Here is a 21,525-nt window from a genome sequence, read left to right as displayed (position 1 = left end):
TGCTGAAAGCCACATTTAAACAACTAAGCAGGGTAGAACAGTAAATGTCTGAATGTCCAAAATGAGGAAAATGGGTATTGCATATTCATGTGTGAACACAAACACACCTTCACTAATAAGAGTTGGAAGCATATAAATTCACTCCCAGCCTAGCCATGTTTTTAACCATGTTGAAGTGTCTTCCCTTTAAAAGCCTTGGTGGAGCAGTGGGCTAATGCCTCCTTAAGTAACACCAGCTGCCTGCAATTAGTGCAGGTTCGAGTCCCACCAGGCTCAAGGTTGACTCAGCCTTCCATCCTTCCGAGGTAGGTAAAATGAGGACCCAGATTGTTGGGGACAATAAGCTGACTTTGTAATAATGCCACTTGGGGTGTGTGTGAAAGCCCTAATAAGCAGGCATATACATAGAATGAAGGCTACTGCTAAGCTTGTAAGCCGCCCTGAGTCTTCGGAGAAGGGCGGGATATAAATGGAATTAAAATAAAAATTAAAAAATTAAAAAAATATAAGTTGAAGAGTTGAAAATCACTTCTGATTGACTGGTTATATGTCATAATTGCTTAGCAAACACATAGGGTATTTTTTTCCTCCCTCCAGGACAAACTGTCCTCCACCTGATCCTTCACGTCTTCCAATAGTATATCCATCCCACTTTTATTGAATCCCTCTTGGAAAATCATTCTCAGTGTTGCCTCTGAGAGGAGGAGGCCAATAAATAAACCAGGCTGAGGTATCACTTGAGATGTGCAGCTGACATACATTACTCATTGGAGTCTATTCTCTTAACAGCCTGCTTTATGAATTGGGAATCCAATTTGGGACTATTGCTGTCAAGACTTTGTATAAAACAGCAAAGTCTGGGATGTTTTGGTAGAAGAGGGAGTAATAACATTATTCAAGTTCACGAAAAAGGGTTAATTACATCAAATATTTTAAAACTCAGTGTACTAGAAGATGAAGTAAAATTAGCTTTCCAGGCATTATCAAGTCAGAAAATGGCAGGAATTGATGGAATAGGTAGAAATAAAGCAAGCAAAAGAAGTAGTAATAAAAAAGGTCCTAAGCAAAACATATCATCAGATGTGGAAAACAACACAGATCAGAAAGGTCCAAAGAAGTCTCCAAAGAAAAGAGACTTAACACAATGTGTAGATTATCATGCAATATCCTAAATTTATCACACTAATAAAATAAAGCTTAGGACCATACAGTATAGATTAAATCCCTGTTTTCAGGAAAAAAGATACCAGGTGTTTGAGCTGATTTTAGAAAGGTCCATGGCACAAGTAATATTGCTGATGCACACAGGATAATTGAGGAAGTCAAAAAATGCCAAAGAGAAGTTAATATGTGTGCTATTAATTAGACACAGACCTTTAGTAATATCAATCATGTCAAGCATAAAATGTCCTTAGAAAAAATTGAATCCCAGAACATCACATTGTTTTCATGCAAAAAATATACCCAGGTCAAGAAAAGACTGGCTCCCAGTCAGCAAAGTAGTGAGACTCCCTATTCATTCAGTCTACTACATGCTAAATATATACTGAGAAGCTGGACTGGAAAAAGCTGAGTGTGGTTTAAAGTTGGAAGAAAAAAATATTCACAACCTGCATTATGTTGATAATTATACTTTGATAGCTGAAAAGGCAAACAATTTACAATTCTAATAATGAAAGCCAAGGAGCACAGTGAAAAAAAATGGGCCTAAGATTTCCATATGCAAAACTCAAAGCTAATAACAAGTATAGCAACCAGCTGTAGAAATAACAATGGAAATTTTGAAGTGGTGATAATTGTTGAACAGTAAAGGAAGAAGCAATCAAGAAATATATGACAGATTTGTACAGATACCAATAAAGGTCTTGGAATGATATTTAAACACCATGACCTATCTATACCTAAAAAGATCAGAATTATGCAGACACTGATTTTCCCTATGATGCTCTGTGGAAAACATGGACATTAAAAATAGTTTAGGAAGTATATTGAAGCTTTTGAACTTTGCTATTAAAGAAGATTCTTGAGAATTCCATGAATGAACAATAAAATAAACAAATGGCTCATAGAACAAATCAATGTAGAGTTCTCACTTGAAGTAAATGACCCTCCTCATTTTTAAGCTAATGCAAAGTCTTGAGAAGTTTAACATGATGGATATGAGATGGGAAGCAAATACATTTTCTAAATAAATTATTAAAGGAAATTATTAAATTAAATTATTAAATTAAATAAGATAGAAGAAAAGATACGAAGAATATAACTAGTACCAGGGCAGAAGGACTTACTTGCATTGGTGAGGGGTGTACTGTTGAAAGACCCAAAGTGCCAGATTGTGATTAGATAATCCTGGAGAAGTTTTATCTATGTGGTTGCTAAATAACACACTCGACATTGACAAAATCCCCAAAAGTCAATTGCAAAAGGCAGCTTTACTTGAAACAGCTTAAATCCTGCAACCCCATCAAATAACCTCTACCTATCCCAGCTCCTTGAGAAGAACTTGATAGGTGGATAAAAATGCCAGATCCAGTCTAAACATCTGGCTAACTGTGAGATGAAGAATGACTACTAGTGTAAGCCTTTCAGACAATTAGCTTAAACTTTCTTGAAAATGACAAAACCATAGCAATCAGTGTGATAAGATCAAATACTTAAAATTAATAGTTAAAAATATGAATTGCATTATCCACATTGCCGTTTCATTTCATAACATTTTGAGAGACTTCATATAGATTTGATCACTGATATTTCATTTATGCTTGATTTTAGTTGTCAGTCTTTACAGTTTCTTTTTTGTTACAGTCTAAAAAAAATCTGTTTTACCCATCACTTCAACCAGGTTAATTGCTTGACATCAAGGTAATTTAATTTTAGTCCATTGGACATGAGGTCTACTGCTAATTAAAATTTAATTAAAAGTGTGTCTATTTCTGTAAGATGATATAAATAGGTTGCCAGTTCAACAGTTCACAAGAAAGGAGGGAATAAATTGTTACAAATCAGCTTCTTATCCTAACATATTTTTTTTGCAAAGGATCAGAAAAACTTATGACTGTTTTACTATACACTTTAAGCACAAAGGAACATTTGATATATTATACTAGAATTAGGAATACAGATGATGATAGTTACAGTAAGATTAACCTATAAAGGGCACGTCTGCCAGGTAACTTTCTGTAAGTAACTTACAAGTGCCATAATCTAATAAACGTGTTCCAATATCTATGGCAGGCATGTCAAACTGCCAGCCTGTGGGCCGGATGCATCACTCTGAAACCATGCCCACCCTATTACCGGCAATGGGGAAAAAGTCCCAATATGTCACATGATGTCACATGACATCACAAGTTTGACATGCCTGATCTAAGGGGTTGCCACAAAAAAGAGGGGGTCACCCTGTTCTTCAAAGCACCTGAAAGCAGGACAAGAAGCAATGGATGGAAACTAATCGAGGAGAGAAGCAACCTAGAACTAAGGAGAAATCTTCTAACAGTGAGAATAATTAATCAGTGGAACAACTTGCCTCCAGAAGTTATGGGTGCTCCAACACTGGAGGTTTTTTCAGAAGAGGTTGGACAACCATTTGTCTGAAATGGTATAGCAATAGCAATAGCACTTACACATATAACACTTCATAGTGCTTTACAGCCTCTCTAAGCAGTTTACAGAGTCAGCCTATTGCCCCCAACAATCTGGGTCCTCATTGACCTCAGAAGGATGGAAGGCTGAGTCAACTTGAGCTGGTGAGAATCGATCTGCTGGCAGTCGGCAGAATTAGCCTGCAATACCACATTCTAACCACTGCACCATCATGGCTTTAGGGTTTCCTACCTGAGCAGAGGGTTGGACTAGAAGGCCTCCAAGGTCCCTTGCAACTCAGTTTTATTTTGTTTCACTTCAAAGGAAGGATGACTAAATTACTAAACAAATGTAACTCCCCAAATCTTGAAGTTAAGGGCCTGTGCCAGAAATTATAAATGGGGAGGTTAGATACAAGAGATACATGGCAGCTATAAATTTGTCCACAATGCAGGAATGCAAGAGTTCAGGGAAGGTACAGGGGTACTTATTTCAATAGTTTATTTATTTATTTATTTATTTATTTATTTATTTATTTATTTATTTATTTATTTATTTATTTATTTATTTATTTTATTATATTATATTTATATACCGCCCTTTCCCGAAGGACTCAGGGCGGTTTACAGGGTGATTAAAACGAAAAATACAAAAGTTAAAAACAATTAAAAAAATTATATCAATCCCTGAACAAATAAAAACCCCAGTTAAAATTAAAATTAAAATTCTCAGCCTGGGCCAGAGAGCTCGAAGAGCCAGGTCTTCAGGTCCTGGCGGAATAAACGGAGGTCGGGGGCAGTCCTAAGCTCCACTGGCAGCTGGTTCCAAAGGGCAGGCGCACCCACTGAGAAGGCCCTTCCCCCGGGTGTTATCCGCCGTCAATCTTTTACCAGCGGCACCCTGAGAAGACCCTCCCTGTGGGAGCGCAATGGACGAAGGGAGCTTGATGCCAGCAGCAGGTGTTCCCTCAGATATCCCGGACCCTCGCCATTTAGGGCTTTATAGGTCATCACCAGCACCTTGAATCTCACCCGGAGGGCAACCGGGAGCCCATGCAGCTCGTGGAGTAGAGGTGTTACATGGGAGTATCGGGAAACCCCATCACAACTCGCGCAGCAGCATTCTGCACCAGCTGAAGCCTCTGAGTGGTCCTCAAGGGAAGCCCCATGTAGAGAGCATTGCAGTAGTCTAAACGGAAGGTCATGAGCACATGAGTGACTGTGCGTAGGGCATCTCGGTCCAGATAGGGTCGCAACTTGCGCACCAGGCGAACCTGGGCAAAAGCCCCCCTGGTCACGGCTCCTATATGATCTTCAAAGTTGAGCCGGGAGTCAAGGAGGACACCCAAGTTGTGAGCCCTATCAATGGGGGGTAACACCTCACCCCCCATCGTTAGAGGTGGAATAGTCTGGTTCACCCGAGATGCTGATATGCACAGCCACTCAGTCTTGGCAGGATTGCGACGAAGCCTGTTTCTCCCCATCCAGACCCGGACCCCCTCCAGGCAATGGGACATCACGGTGAGGGCATCACTGGGTTGGTTCGGGGTGGAAAGAAAAAGTTGGGTATCATCAGCGTACTGATGATACCCCACCCTGAAACCACGAATGATCTCACCCAGCGGCTTCATATAGATGTTGAACAGGAGGGGCGAGAGAACCGACCCCTGAGGAACTCCACAAACAATAGGCCTCGGGGTAGATCTCTGCCCTCCCATCAACACCGACTGCGAGCGGCCCAGGAGATAGGAGAACCACCGTAAAACAGTGCCTCCCACTCCCAACCCCCTGAGACGCCGCAGTAGGATACCATGGTCGACGGTATCAAAAGCCGTTGAGAGATCTAATAGGACCAGGACAGAGAAACAACCCCTGTCCCGAGCCCGCCAGAGATCATTCACCAGCGCGACCAATGCCGTCTCCGTGCTGTATCCGGGCCTGAAACCCGATTGGTATGGGTCCAGATAATCAGTTTCCTCCAAGAACAGAGGAAGCTGATGCGCCACCACACTCTCAACAACCTTCGCCAAAAAGCGAAGGTTGGAGACTGGACGATAGTTATTTAAAACAGCCGGGTCCAGGACAGGCTTTTTGAGGAGGGGTCTCACCACTGCCTCCTTCAAGGCGGCAGGGAAGACACCCTCCTTCAAAGAAGCAGTTATTACTGCCTGGAACCAGCCTCGTGACTCCTCCCGGGCCACATAAACCAGCCAGGAGGGGCACAGATCCAACAAACAGGTGGTGTAGCTCAGCCTCCCCATGATCCTGTCCACATCATCAGGGGAAACAGGATCGAACTTAGTCCAGATAACATGCTCAAGACCGTCCGATTCCTTCACGTCAGACTCTGCCCAGTCAGAGTCCAGACCGGCCCGGATCTGAGCGATTTTGTCCGCCAGATGATGACTAAACTCCTCGGCTCGTCCCTGTAAGGGATCCTCCCTCACCTCCTGGTTAAGGAGGGAGCGAGTTGAAATTCCATTCAGGTATTAGGAGAAAATTTTACTTCTTCCCAAGCCAGGTTCAAACAACACAGGACAATTGCTTGAGGCAAAAGTAGAGTTTATTTAACAGTGAAACCAACAGCTTAGCAATCTATGATGGCCACGAGTTTTAAAAAGACAGGATCAGTCATATTGATAGGAAAGTCTAGTCTTTGTTTAGGAAGCACGTGAAGATGTTTGCCAATGTACAGTATTTGCCTTGGGGGATTGAGCTGGATTGAGAATAGTATTTTCTGCAGGGTAAAATAAGCATGTCCAGGTTTGGCCTTTGGGTGATGGGTCTAGCGTTGGGAGAATCTCACTGTGTGGATAAAGGATTTTTATATCTCAAGGGGATGTCTGTATTCGTCAGTTTCTTAGTGGGGCATGTGCTTAGTCAGTTTCACCATAGAAACAGGTGCCAGAACTCTCATCTTGTTAATCTTTTATTTATATAGTTTTATTTATATATTTATTTATATAATTAAAAATTATATATTCAATTTTTAACATAAATTTAATTTATTGTATTTAAGGCAAATGTTCATAGTAAATTCCAAAGTTTTGTCCAAATCTCGTATTTGAGATTTGAACCAAGTTTAATTCATAATTGCCTTTAGTTTTTTCCATATGTTTTTGGTTTAGATGAAGTAATGCATCTTTCAGGCATTCACCAAATAAACTAGAATTTGTTGTGAGCATCTCCTTAAATACAAACAGCTCATAAGCCAGACCTACCTATATTAGCAACCACATTATTGATGGCTTGTACATATCATTTTAAAGATATGATCACATTGGTTCAAGTGAATGAGATGCTCCTATAACCCAAAATGCATGCTATTAATTCATCCCTGCCAAAATAGTTATTTTCATCAGACTTAGTTCATGATGAACTTAGAACACTAAGTTCTGTTTTATCAAGTTAATCATGAAGACAGCGTACTAGGCTGCCATAGGGGTGAAAAATTGTGGGATAGCTCCCCCATGTTTATATACTGCAGGTGGGTATAGTAAAGATGGAATATTATTTTTTTTTGTCTACTTGGAAAATGATGTGTTGCACTTTAATAGAGGAGACAAATTTTGCATATATAGTATGACGTATATTGAGTTCCCTTTGGAAGGACTAACAGTGGGAGATAATAGATGTCTAATACAAGTGCATATGCTGCCTTCAACATATATGTGTTTAACTGATGGAGTCATGTTACTGACAAGATAATGAATTGCAAAGAAATTGTTATTAATACATAAGTTAAACATTTTGTTTCTATTTCTTTACAATTGCTGATTAAATAGGCCTGCCTATGTTCAAATTATACACACAAGAGAACAGGCATAGGTGAGGGGGAAAGTGTTACAATTCAATCTATTTATGAATATGAATGAATATGTCCATAATTGCCCAGTGTATTTAACAATGATATAGAACTGTGCTATGAGGAGCTTACAATTTACATTTACATGTCTTATTCTTGGGGATTTAATGACAGAAAGAAAATGGATTGAAAAAAGTAGATGCAAAAGTAACATTAGATAAATATAAGAAAATATAGTTGCATATCCTTAAGTAATTTATGAAAAAAATGCTTAAGATTACCATTTCAGATAGATGTACAAAATCTGCAAGAATCCAGATAACCACTAAAATAATAGCCATGAGACACAGTTCCTGGCTAAGGGAGGTGACCCCCAGTCCCTCCAGGCCAGATGGGACGATGTGGTCAAACCAGGTTAAGTCAGTGCAGCAGTTCAGGGCCAATCCATGCGAGGTGATGTGTCTCTCACAATGCATAACGATGGCACAGAGATTGCAGCTGCTGAGCCAGATGCCGGTGCGGGGCGGCAGGAGGTGGGCAGGCCGAGGCGGCAGCAGGCATCTCAGGCCAGGCGCTCCAGGGCAGCCACGTAGGTACGCAGGACAAGGCGGCGGCGCAGGTCTAGCACTGGGTAGGCAACCAGCTGTTCTGGCCCATGGAAGGTCAGCCGCCTGCCGCACCCCACCCGCGCCACCTCCATGCCCAGTGCCTGTAGCCACCCTGCCAGAACCGCCTCCTCCCACCCCGTGCAGCCCCACCATGTAGAGTGGGCCCCACGGCTCCCACAGCACCAACCACAATGCACACCGATGGCACAGAGCTTGCAGTCACTGAGCCAGATACCGGTGCAGGGTGGCGGGAGGGCACAGGTGGTGGGCAGGCAGAGGCAGCAGCAGGCGTTGCAGGCCAGGTGCCCCACGGCTTCCATAGCACTGTGGCATTGCTGCTTCAGTCTCCTCCAGGTATCTTCAGGACTACCATTAAAAAGAGGTGGAGAGGGAAATCGTGTCTGCCAGGCCTCGCCTCCCCATTGGGCCAAGGGTCTCGCAGAGGGCAGGGTGGACTTGACAAATGCGAGTTATTTGAGGAGGGGGTTTCTTTGCCACTGCATTTTCCTCTTCTGACTTGTGGTCAGCCTGGCTGACAAGGTGAGCACGAGGCAGGTGCACACATGTTTTCCATGCTTCGGTGCCAGGCTCTCCATAGCCTGGCTAACACAGGTGAGCATGAGGCAGGAGTGCACATGGACTCCGCTTTTTCGGCAGGGCAGAATTAAGTGCTGCTCCCCACCTCCCACTCCTGGTCCTCTCTTACTTACAACTAGGAGATGGTGTAGTTGGGCAGCAGGGAGAGGTGCAAAGTTCCTGCCAACTCACCTTCGCTGCAGACAACTTACATGTGCAATGTTTGCTGGCCGGGTCTTTTGGCGCACTCAGCAGCAATTCCTATTGGCTTTCGAAAACCAATAGAGGGAGTAGCACAGCTTGTGCAAAAGTTGAAAAAATCCATTAAAAAAAAGGTGCCAGAACTCCGTTCTGAGCGTTCTATGAGAAAAAAAGCCCTAGTTTTATTGTTTAGGGTTCACCAGTAGGTTAGGCCTGGCAGCCAGCATTGGTGAGTGGTGTGGATAGCAAGGGTGGTAAGAGTTCTTTCCTTCTCACAAAGCCGAATCCAAGATATTGGAACAAAATTGGAAGTGGTCTTGTAGCAATCCAAGGATCTCAGAGAAACAGAAGCACACACAATCACATAACTGTCTCTCTTTATTTTGGGGACTCCCATTAAATTTTTTTGTTCTACTCTGTCAGTCTTCCACTGTAGAGGATCTGTTCCGGTAAGTTTCTCCTTCGGCTGACTCAGATTGCTGCTTCAGTATCCAGTAAGAGATTACCTGGCTACTCCAGAACAGAGCAGGGGTTATTTTCCAGTAAGTTCTGCTCTTTCAGGACTTCATCTGTAGAGAGTTCTCCAGCTCTTGAGTTGCAAGGTCAGAAGCCTTTAAGCTCTGTTCTTCCAATTCAGTCTCACTCCTCAGACTGGCCCCTAGCACTAAACAGCCAGAAATGGATTTGTTTGAGCTGTTTTTAAGTCTTCCCAGGAGCTAGACTGTCTTTAGGAAGACAAACAAGCACACCTTTTCCAAGATTATGAAGTGTAAATATTCTGGGTCTCTGATAAAACTCAGTTAGAATTTCACTGTACACCTAAATGTGTTATATTATTTTCTTTTATTCGGCTTGTGTACAGAACCTTTTCCCATTTTTTTCGCAAGAATTTTCCCTTAGGCTGAGTTTCAGTTGTTTACACTTGCACCAAGGTGCATTTTGTCTTTGCTATTGTGGATTTTCAAAAAGAAAAGAAAAAAGAAAGAGTATTTTAAACAACCATTTTTTATCCCACTTTATAACTTAAGGGTTGTAATCTGCTAAGATGCCTCTGTAGATTGACTTTCAGTTACTGGGCTTCTAATACTTTCATGTTTTAGATAGATACCCTTTATTGTCTTTTTTTTTTTACTGTGGGCACAATGCCACACATTAAAAATGAAATTTAGTTTTCAGTTAACAGTTAGGGTTGTTTTTAAACCATTTTTCTGTATTCATTTTTTTTTAATTTTAAAGTATTACATGCCTCTAAACTCTAAGGGAAGGCATTGTTTATTTATTAATTTCAGGGGAAGTTCTACTGTTTTTGACAGATTCATCATTCCCTTTCATGAGATATAAAAGGCACAAGGGTAATTAAAGCTGAAACAGCATTCCTCATGTTCCCTTTCTCTCTTTGCATATCAAACATGATTGCTGTTCTTAGGACACATTTATCTCACTAGAATTTGCCAAGAGAGCAATGGCAGTCATTCAGATCTGTTATTGCATTTTTCTCACTGATTAGGACTTCAGTTATGGGCTTAAGTGTTCCCAGATTTTTGGGAAACGGCTTCTGGGATGGGCTTCCTTCTTTATGTTGGAGAGAAAACCAAATACAAGGGCTGACATACTAGAATGCTATCTGCCATTTTTTTTAGCAGGGATCTTCAAACTTGGCAACTTTAAAATTTGTAGACTTCAATTCCCAGAATTCCCCAGCCCTATTTTTTAGCAACACCTTCATCCCATACTTGCACAGTGCTCCTTGATATCCATGGCTGTCTTTTTTTCTAATTGAAATACAAGTCGTTTGTAGAAGAAAACCTTCTGTATTAATTTAATACAGGAGGAAATGGTTTTATTTTTTTGGTTTAATTTTGATTGGAAGTAATGCAGCTTTATAAAAAGCATTTCAGACACCTAAAATTCTGGTGTACTTGTGATTGGGCAGTACTAGAAAAATATGTATTAAAAGTTATTTCTAATTCAATTCTTGGGAGTGGTCATTTTTTTAATTCCCTTTTTTCTCTAGTACATTTTTTTAAAGTAAGGTCAATATATTCCATCAAAATATCAGACAAAACGGCATTTTTGTCTGTGCCATTATAATAATCTAATTGATACATAATGTATAAGATGATCTAAGCAATCTGGGTCTATCAGGTGGGTGAATTTAATTTAAACTCCAGGTTTATTTTGATTTCCACATTTCTCAAGGTTGGATCTACAGGTATCTGTCTCAGTGAATCTGATTGCCACATTACAGTATTCTGTTACTCGATGTAATAGATCTCACAGAAATGCTAGACTTATTTCATTAAATTTGCAAATAAATATCAAAAATGCATTTTCCTTCTATTTTTTTTAACTTTTTTTCCAGAGTTAGAAAAACTGACCCAACGGCAATTTAGTCAAGAGATATCTCAGAGAAAATAAAGAATAGAAGAGATCAGCTTCCAAGCTACTCTAAATAAATTTCTTTCTCTAACAGTGTGAGGAAAATGTTTTTTTCCCTTTAAAAAAGGTACAAAATACAAAAGAAAGATACTCTTCATCTTGGAAGCTTTTTGAAGCATGACAGCTAGTTTCTAATTGTAAAAAAAATCAAATATCACACTTCAAATAAGCAATGATTTTCTTTATACTGTATTCCCATTTTTTGTCTCTTCAATTTTCATTTCCAAATCATGCTATTTTTACTAGCCGGTTTTGACTAGTATTGATTAGTTAGTGAGACCAACACTGAATAAATTGACTAACCTAGATGAATGACTGATGATAGCACTTTTAATTTTCCAGCTCTGCACATGTCAGTAACTTTGCTTTTCCTATGAAAATCAAAGGCAGATGTGAAATGCTAACATAATTATTGAAGGTCAATTTAAGGCAATTTTGAATAGTTACTTGTTTCTTGTTAAAATAGGTTAGGCTCCCATCTGTGCTTGCCCTGATTAAAAAAAGTCTGTTGGCAAAAAGAAGCGTGGTACAGGTAGGTTTCTTGTTATAGCAATTGAGACTGAGATTGCCATTGCTAAATAATGTGGTCGTAAAGTGCAATGCCATCTCATTATAAACCCAAGACATTCAGGTTGTTAACCAGAAAGCAGTCAGAGTTCCAGGTAAGGAGCATGGGGGTGCCATGGGGGGGGATGCTTCAGAGGGTGGGAGTGGGGTGGGGGTGGGGGAAACCCTGGAAGGCCTTGCATAGGCTATGCCTGAGCTAAAAGCTGTGGGAAGCAGGGTCTGAGTGAAGGGAGGTTGTGGGGGACTTACCAGAATGACTTGCAACTTTTCCTTCTGGCTTCCCCATTGATTTTGCTTGTGAGAAACCAGCAGGGAAGGTTGCAAATAATGACCATCTGACCGCAGAGTGTTCCAACCATCCAACCTTAGGGAGCACCTGCGGCTGGCATCAACTTCCCTCCGCCCAGTGCACTCCCACAGAGAGGGCCTCCTCAGGGTGCCGCCGGTCAGAGAATGCCGACTGGTGGCCCCCAGGGGGAGGACGTTCTCTGTGGGTTCGCCTGACCTTTGGAACCGTTTACCGGTTGAGCTCCGGATGGCTCCCGACCTTTGCTCCTTCTGATGTGATCTAAAAACCTATTTGTTTGAACAAGCTGGCCTGGTCTGATGGGTTTGGGTTTTAATTATTGTTTTTAAGTAATTTATTTATTGTATTTGGGGACTATGATTTAATTTGTTTTTAATTTTTGTATTTTTGTATTTTGGTATTTATTGCCCTGTTCACCGCCCTGAGTCCTTCGGGAGAAGGGCGGTATACAAATTAAATTAAATAATAAATAAATAAGTGCAAGCTGGTTACTAAAAACCTAAATCTATAATCAAGTGACCATGGGGATGGTGCAATGGCTGGAACTTCAAGGAGTGGCTGTAATTACCACTCATTCAGTGCCATCACTGATGAGGTGCAGATCAATTCTTCAGCAGGATCGGTCCTGAGGCTGTGGCATCTCAAAGTCCCATTGGCATGGGAAAAAAAAACTTTGATGGATAAGTGGCTGAAACAGTTTTTGGGGAAATATACAGAATATACTTATCATGCTCTATTTTATATAAGAATATTGCCATTTGTAGTGAAATCAAGTTAGAGGAGTAGCATATGCAATCTATTGTGTATTCTGCAGTTCTTTTTTTCTAAGTGGACCTCTTCTAGAAATAGCAAAAAGTCTGTATGCAGGCAAAGAAGGGATATATGGAAAGCAAGAAGGAAGGAAGGAGGAAGGAAGGAAGGGATTTTAATATATTTTTATAATAGTCAGTGTCTTGCATTGGAAGGAAGAAAGATTCTATACACTGTTTTGTTTTGGTTTAGTTCTATATTGGAAAAAGTTTGTGTTTATTAATGTACAGAAAATATACACTCTCGCTACATAAACAGTATTCCAAAAAATGGCAAATATAAGATTCATATTAAGTTTATCATCAAACAATAATGCTGTATTTAAAGAAGACTGCTTCTTTAAAACACCCTAATCATTTTTTGAACTTGGAGTTCATGATGTAGGAAAAATGTACAAATCCTAGGACAGCCATAAACAGGATGTTTGTGAAATTAGAATCGGCTTTGATGGAAAGTGATGAAGGAGATCATGTCATCTAGTGTACTAAATGTTTCATGTGAATGTGAGAAAACATATTGGGGAATTTATAATTTGATATCTCTATCCTGGCATTCTCCAGATACTTTGGGGCTGCAACTTTTTAGAATTTCCAGACAAATTACCAAAAACTGATATATCAGAATGAAAGATACAATATAATTTTGCTATGTGAGTAAATATTGAAATATAGGAAGGTGTGATGTGATGTGTTATAAGCCTTATCATGGGCAGATGAAGATACTTATTTTGCCATTAGTGGCAAATTAGAGAAACACGTACATGTTTTAAGAACTTCTTTCAAGGCAAATGATTTTTATGTGTATTACTTTCCCTCTTCACACACCAGTATGTGAAGAATAAGAAAAGCTACTTTAAGGCAGATATTTTAGCAACAATTTTCTCTGCCTTGACAAATGTTTTCCCAATTTGGAATAGGATTCACAATCTGAATGAGTGTCAAAATACTATCAGATATTTGAAGTAATCACCCAGCCATTTCAATTTTCTTTAATATTATATAGTAAAACAAAAGAAAATTACCCTAGATGCATTCATGTTAATTCTTTATGACTGATTAACATCTTCATGGTAATTGACACAATGAGAAGTGCTCTTAAAAGTCTATTAGAGTTCTTAGATTGCTGAAAAATCAAACTTTTAATATCAACTCTTTCGAACACTTTATAAATAATGTGGACAAATTAAAAATTAAGTCTGAAAAATGATACTAAATGATTCTTTAGAAGTAAGGGAGAGTAAATGGCTGTGGAAGTAAATGGAAATGGTAACTTTCCTTAACTATGAGATTGAAAGACAAAGAAGAAACAGAAAACTACCAAACCTGGGAGTCATTCTACAAATAGCTATAAGAAAGAACCAAAGATTAGGACTTGACTATATATTAGCGCTTTTGAACCCAGACTGCATGCAGGTTGAAAAACTAACATATGTTTATTAACCAGTGGAACAACCTGCCTCCAGAAGTGGTGAATGCTCCAACACTGGAAGTTTTTAAGAAGAGACTGGACAGTCATTTTCCTGAAATGGTATAGGGTTTCCTGCCTGAGCAGGGGGTTGGACTAGATGACCTCCAAGGTCCCTTCCAACTTATTATTATTATTATATGTATGTAAGGAAAAAAGAACTAATAAAATCTTTTTTTTAAAAAAAAAGGAAATGGTAACTTTCTGCTTGGCTAAAAATATATTCTAATATTTTTCAATTTGCAAAAAAAAAGATAATATGGATATTTTAATTCTAATAACATTGGAATTGTCAAGAAATGCTTTCTGTTGGTTTTCAGCAGATATTTTTGTTGGTTTGCCATTCTTTGAAGAAGAAATATTGCCAGATTATACTTGCCAAATAATATTGCCAGTGGAAATTTACAATTCTCAGTCATGTAATTTCAAAGCATTACTACTCAGCAGTTACAAATTAGATCTGATTAGTTTCCTGTTATATACTTCAGGTGTTAATTTATTTAGTAATGCTAAAATATCACCAATTATTTCTGTTTTGAGTTAGCACTGTATTTTTTATCAACATTCTTATTTCTCATTTCATTGTTAGACATAGTACTTTTAGTATTTCACACTCATTTAGCTCCATCTTTTACTCTTTCTCTCATGTACGTAAACAAATTTACTGAAAATAACATGCTTGATGAGATGGGGTCTAATCCATGAAAATGTATGCCATTAAGAAGCTCATTTTGTCCAGATTTGTAATAAGCAGAGATAATTACCCTGAATTTCAATTTTATTTTTTGGGTGAATTTTTCAGAAAAAAATGTTTTCTGGTATTCCAAACCAAGAGGAACAGTCCATATACAGAAGAAGTCTTCTCATTACGTACCTGTGCAAAGCACTCCTTTGTAGTTGCGCTATTTTGCACACAGTTTCCTGACACAGATCAAATAGCCCAAATCCTCTCTTTTTCTTTTCTTTTTTTTTGCACTTCAGACAGTCATTGAAAGAACACAAGATATTTCAGCAGCTACAAAACCCAAGGGAAAAAAGCTAATGGAACTGCCCCTTGAAGCTCCGAGTGATAATAAAACTCTGCATAAAGGAAAATTAAATTAGTTATATACCTTAATATGGAAAAAATGTTATCCAGCTGCTTCACACTCTCCTAGTTAGCACTTGCTCCTTTCTTAAAGTTGGGCTAATGCCAGGCTTCACTGAAAAAATATCACTGAATCATTAATGACGTATAATAGTACATATATGGGAGATATAGATGTAACATAAAATCAGTCTACATCATGGGTGTCAAACTTGATCGCATCACGTGACGTATCATGATGTATCGTGATGATATTTCCCTTTGCGGAGCTGGGGTGGGCATGGCCTGCGCCAGTTTGACACCCCTGGTCTACATGACAATTATGCCATGGGGAATTGACATCATATATGTTCTAAGATGGCGGTGCCTGGAATGGCTGTGGCTGCATTGGCTCTTGAAGGCGAATAGTTTTGGGAGGGATAGTAAGGGCTATAGGCCACATGATCAGGAAGATTTTAATGTGTTTGAGCAACATGGTGAAACTAAGGTAACATACGACATTACGACCGACAATCTTTGCTGGCATTGCGAGTTTCTAGTTGTTTTGGAACTGTTGGTGAGACCGTTAAAAGTCGTTGGCGCTGTTTGAATTTGTTCTACCAGCAGCAAGATCTGACTGCTGGCCCAGTGATGGATTGTATTGCAAATCAGGGCTGTTTCCAGAGGAGGCAGAGGAGGAGAGGACCTAGAGCTTATGGAGCGAAGGAACTGGATGAGGCTGTCGGCAGGCCCAGAGGAAGAGAGAGAGACTTTTGGAGGAGTTGGTGGCGGCAGCAGCGTGCTCCAGGGGCGAAAAGAAGCAAGGCCTCTTTAAGGAAAAGGTGGAAGAGTCAGGATCAGAAAAAGGAAAGAAGGAGAGGTTGTCAGAATACAAGCTAACTTGAGGGCTAATCCACATGGAGCCCCATTTCCATCTGTCCTGTTTGCCATCGTTCACTCCCTAGACTAGAGACTAAAATGGACAATGTGAAATTTGAGTGGGCCCCGAACAAGGAGTATATATCGGAGGTGGTGACCCTTTGAGAGCTGTATGCAATGAAATTTCATTTTGATGTATGCCAATTGGTGTACATTCAAAGTGACAATAAAGTTATCATCATCATATGCAATTTCTGCTCATTCAGTTTCCTTAGGAACTGAGGTGTAGATCCATATGAAGTACAGCAATGAGATGTATCTTATGTCTGCAGTTCAAGATTTTCTTATACTATACAAACATTCTCCATGGAACAATAGTTTTTGATATCACTCAGTTACAGCTTCACCCATTTAAGTATGACATTTATTGGATTAATAAGTTATATGTCACCAAGGTGTTCTTTGTGAGATTGTTCACTGAGAAATAGAAGACAGCAGTATTTCTCAAATCTTGGCAACTTTCAGATGTGTGGACTTTAATTCCCAGAATTCCCCAGCCAGCATGCTGGGACTTGAATTTCATACATCTGAAAGTTGCCAAGTTGAGTAGCAATGGAAAACAGTGTTTAGTCAGGGGTCAAATGACAGAGATGATTTAATCAGTAGAGTACATCAACTGAAATATTTTGCTCTCAACCGACATATTCTGGAGATCATTAAAAATAACACTTTAATCTTTTGTAAGAAGGGCATGCCTTTATTCCTGACAATGCCTGGATAAGATCCTGCTATTTTTTGGCAAGATTTCAGAAGTGATTTGCTGTGTTTGCCATGGACTAGGGCTGAGTGAGAGGTTGACCCGAGGACACTCAGCTGGCTTTGTGCCTCATGCAGGACTAGAACTCAAGGTCTCCCTGTTTTCACTTCAGCAAACTGTCTTAGGCATATATTTTATCCAGTGCCTGGAGTCTGAATAAAAGTTGCTGAAGTTATACCCTAACAATACAAAGTTACTTTTTTGCCCAGAAACTATTTACTTCTGTATCTGCTCTAGTTTTAACTCTGAATGGAGTGCGGTTTTCCCAAAGGAACAAGAGCATAATTTCCAAGTGATAATAAAATCACAGCTATTGCTATATTTGACAATTGTGGCCAGTAGGTACCTTTGCCAACCTTGGATGGTGTACCAGTTGCAGCCCTTTCTTGAGTGGGAGACTGGCAACTATAATTCATGCCCTTATCATCCTACAGCAGGGTTTGGCAACTATGGCCCTTTATGACTTGTGGACTTCAACTCCCAGAATTCCTGAGCCAGTCATGTTGGTTGCCCACCACTGTCCTAAACATATTATTACTAGTATAGCTTAAATCTCTTTGATATTGACCTGCCCTTTAGAACTGCTTATGAAAGAATCTTAATTCTTCTGGGTAATAACCTTGCATCTCTTTGAAAAATATAAATTGTTTTCCCTTCTCCATTTTTCTTTTCCATCCTAAGCATTTTGCATTTTTCAATATATCCTTACAGGGCTTTTCATATTAGCAGATTTATTTATTAGATTACATGTCTGTCTGACTCCAAAGACTTTGGATGGCTTACAATTTCAATATCAAAGAATACATTTAAAAAATGAACACTTAGAGCCCCTTAACAAGCCAAAAGCAAATTGCCAGGTATTCCACAAGCAATTCCACCTAATCCTGGACCTGAGAACAGACTTACCATTTGAAGAGCAGGCGCTCCCCCCCACACACACCCCGGTCTTTCTTGTGGGCTGTTGTTCCAGAGAGTAGGTTCATGGCTCTCAGAGGATTTTCATGATCTGAAAAACATATGATTGCATTAAGGCAGGCTCAGATGAATTGATATATTTTTGTAGCCCTATCACATTGCTGATTCATGTTCAACAATTTATGAGTGGATTGCACACTCAAATAACTTAGTAGCTAACCATGTTGTTCTTTGAAGTCTTGGGCTTCTCACTGTAATCTTGGTCCAGAAAGAAGGCTATCTTTATGAACATCTGACTGAAAGTTAACTTTGAAGAAGTCTTCCATTGGTAGCAAATAATTGAAATTTAGTTTCTCATAGAGGTGGTCAGAGTGAAGTAATGATAGAGCAATTGCTTTGAAGTCCATGCAGAATGTCATTTAAATTCCATCAATTATTTTTTCCCCCTTTATATAGAAATAGAGAAAGGTGGCTGCGGTGATCCTGGAGTTCCATCTTATGGGAAGAGGACTGGGAATAGTTTCCTTCATGGAGATTCTCTTACTTTTGAATGTCAGGCAGCATTTGAACTTGTGGGAGAGAGAATGATCACATGTCAGCAGAACAATCAGTGGTCTGGCAATAAACCCAGTTGTGTTTGTAAGTTCTCATCTGTTTTCTTATCACTATATTGATCTCTGTCTGTAATTTACAGTCATTTGCAGCAACACTTGAAATATCCCCTTCACCTGGAATGCTGGCTTTTGGGATATACTCATTTACTCTACTATTTAACTATTGATGTTCTTTTCTCCTTTTACAAATAGAGTTTCCTTTAATTAAAATAGCTTCTTAAATAAAATATGTGAGAATAAACTTGCCCTATAAGTAAGAGAGGAGAAAAAATAATTATTTTTGCAATGTAATTAAAGCTTGCCTGCACTGTATTGTATTTCAAACCACAATCCAATTACGTAGAGATATTTGAATGTATTTCAGTTGTGTCATATTGTTTTACATTAAAAAAATACTCTACAAGTTAATCTTAATACACAAATGATCGTCCTTATCTATAAGACATCTAAAAGTTTACTGAGAGAGAACTATATTCCATAATGGCTTTATTTTAAATTTAATGAAGTTGCATACATTATTGATTGAGAAATCACATTACATAATGCAGACCATAAAATAAAAGTTGAGTAGACTGTAATGTGTTTTTCATAATCAAATCTCCAATAGTCCCTCGATAAGAGAGAAGCTGTTTTTATGCATCACAGCCACCTAACCTTCTTACCTTCTCTGTAAGTAGATAGTGTGTATATTAGTCCCCCAGCAAGGTAAGAAGGATTGTTTTCCTCACCCACAATCAAATTGTTAATAATTTTGCTTGATTTATTTGCAAATCTGTTATACAGGCCAAAGGCCATAGTGTTTTTTTTTGTGTTTTTTTTTGAGGACTGATCTCAAAGCACGTTACAAAGCCAGGGAGTTGAAAACCAGAGGATAGCTCTTCAGTGTCTAGTCTCACTTTCACCTTATTTACTTATTTATTAAATTTATATGCCATTTATCTCCCCAATAGGGTGAGAGAGTTGACTGCTGGCTAACTGATACCAAGTCTTCTATTTCTTAGACTTGTAAACAGGATGGATATATCCTGAGACTCATTTATGTAATAATAAATTATGCTATGGAGAGCTTTAGCCTTTTCATATTTGTTTTTTTTCCCCATTTGCAGTCTCATGTTTCTTCAACTTCACAACACCTTCAGGAATTATTCTTTCGCCGAACTATCCCGAAGAATATGGAAACAACATGAATTGTGTATGGCTGATTATTTCAGAACCAGGGAGCAGGATACATCTTATTTTTAATGACTTTGATGTAGAGCCTCAGTTTGATTATTTGTCAGTGAAAGATGATGGGCTTTCTGACCTACCAGCTCTTGGTACTTTTTCAGGCAATGATGTGCCTTCTCAAATTGCTAGCAATGGACACGTAGTACGCCTTGAATTTCAATCAGATCATTCAACTACTGGAAGGGGATTCAATATAACTTATACCAGTAAGTACTCATTTTATTTTTCAAACCAAATAAGCTAGGCTTCATAGAACTAAAAGAAGCACTTCTAAGACTTAATTCTGGAGACCTAATATAAATGCTTTACACAGTATGAAGTCAGTAGGTATTGATATTCCTTGATGCTGGCTGAATCATGCCAGTCATTTGAATTTATTTTGCTAATTATGCATTAATTTAATACTGTATTTCCATTTAGAGAATTTAAATAATTTCCCTCCCCTATATTTTTGTTGTTAATGAAGAACTCTACAGAATTAGCAGGACAATAATTCTGATAAATATAATTGTGCATTCACTGAATTTATTTCTAGTAAGCATATATAATTGTGTACTGTTTATGTGGTGGAGATGGCTAGAACATTCATTCATTCATTCATTCATTCATTCATTCATTCCCATTGTGAGAACAATGAATACTTTTTACTTCTCCAAATTTTAGTAAATATCAATTTCCTCTTCAGTCTGTTTCAGATATATCATATTTTATCATTGGCAGTATGAAGTGTCACATAATTGTCATTTTAATTCACCAAAATAGTTAAATCATCATCTCAAACATGAAAAACCAGTGATAAACCAGTGATAGATAGAATGAGCTTGTATGAATATAGTATATTGTAATATTGATCTATCTATTAATTGGAATTGCCCATGTCTTTTGTTGTAAAATTTAGCATTTGGTCAAAATGAGTGCCATGATCCAGGAATCCCCATCAATGGAAGACGCTTTGGAGACAGATTCCTTCTAGGAAGTTCAGTTTCTTTTCATTGTGATGATGGCTTTGTGAAAACTCAGGGCTCAGAGACTATAACTTGTGTACTGCAAGATGGCAATGTTGTATGGAGTTCAACTGTCCCACGTTGTGAAGGTAAGGCTTTACTATGTCTTCAATTATGAATCTGAAAATGTTGTTTACACTATATTTACTAGTTTTAATTATCCTAGATCTAGACCTAGTAATACCCTTATACTTGACATTTGAGGCTATTCTTGAAAGTTCATGAGGATACTAACTGGAACTGTGTATTACTGTACATCTGTATTATGTCAATATTTCATAATATATAAAATATAAGTGGTCTAATTGTTTCCAGGTCTATTTCAAAGTGGTTCTATCAATAAAAATTAATGTTTCATGATAAAGGTATTGGAAGGCATGCCTTTTCCAGTATGTTGCTACCTGAATTGTTAGTACATCATAGGATCTTTTCCAAGTGCCCTCAAAATTTGAAATGTGACGGATTACTTCCAGAGGGTGGACTTTCAGCACTTGCCCCCAGCTCTAGCTGTGAATACATCTCCAGGAAGTCTACTAATCTTTTCTATTTTCTTGATCAATGTTAATTTCTTAGCACTTGAGTATTGTTGCAATTCTAAATTTAATCTCTCTGTTCATTATGTATTTATTATGATGATTATTTTGC

The 21,525-nt window shown here is 38.7% G+C and overlaps 1 protein-coding gene across 1 annotated transcript in view; it reads left to right on the top strand.

The window, feature by feature from the left end:
• Positions 1 to 21,525, top strand: part of CSMD1 (CUB and Sushi multiple domains 1) — a gene marked incomplete at its 5' end in the record, with an annotated part of 1,150,904 nt that overhangs the window by 878,498 nt on the left and 250,881 nt on the right. The window contains 3 exons of the mRNA XM_081335496.1: positions 18,492 to 18,674; positions 19,756 to 20,082; positions 20,775 to 20,969. Coding sequence (XP_081191622.1) covers positions 18,492 to 18,674; positions 19,756 to 20,082; positions 20,775 to 20,969 — 705 coding nt within the window. The remainder of the gene's footprint in view (positions 1 to 18,491; positions 18,675 to 19,755; positions 20,083 to 20,774; positions 20,970 to 21,525) is intronic.

This window comes from Vipera berus, assembly GCF_964194415.1.
Source record: "Vipera berus genome assembly, chromosome: 1".
Taxonomy (NCBI): domain Eukaryota; kingdom Metazoa; phylum Chordata; class Lepidosauria; order Squamata; family Viperidae; genus Vipera; species Vipera berus.
This window is presented reverse-complemented; position numbering and strand designations above follow the sequence as displayed.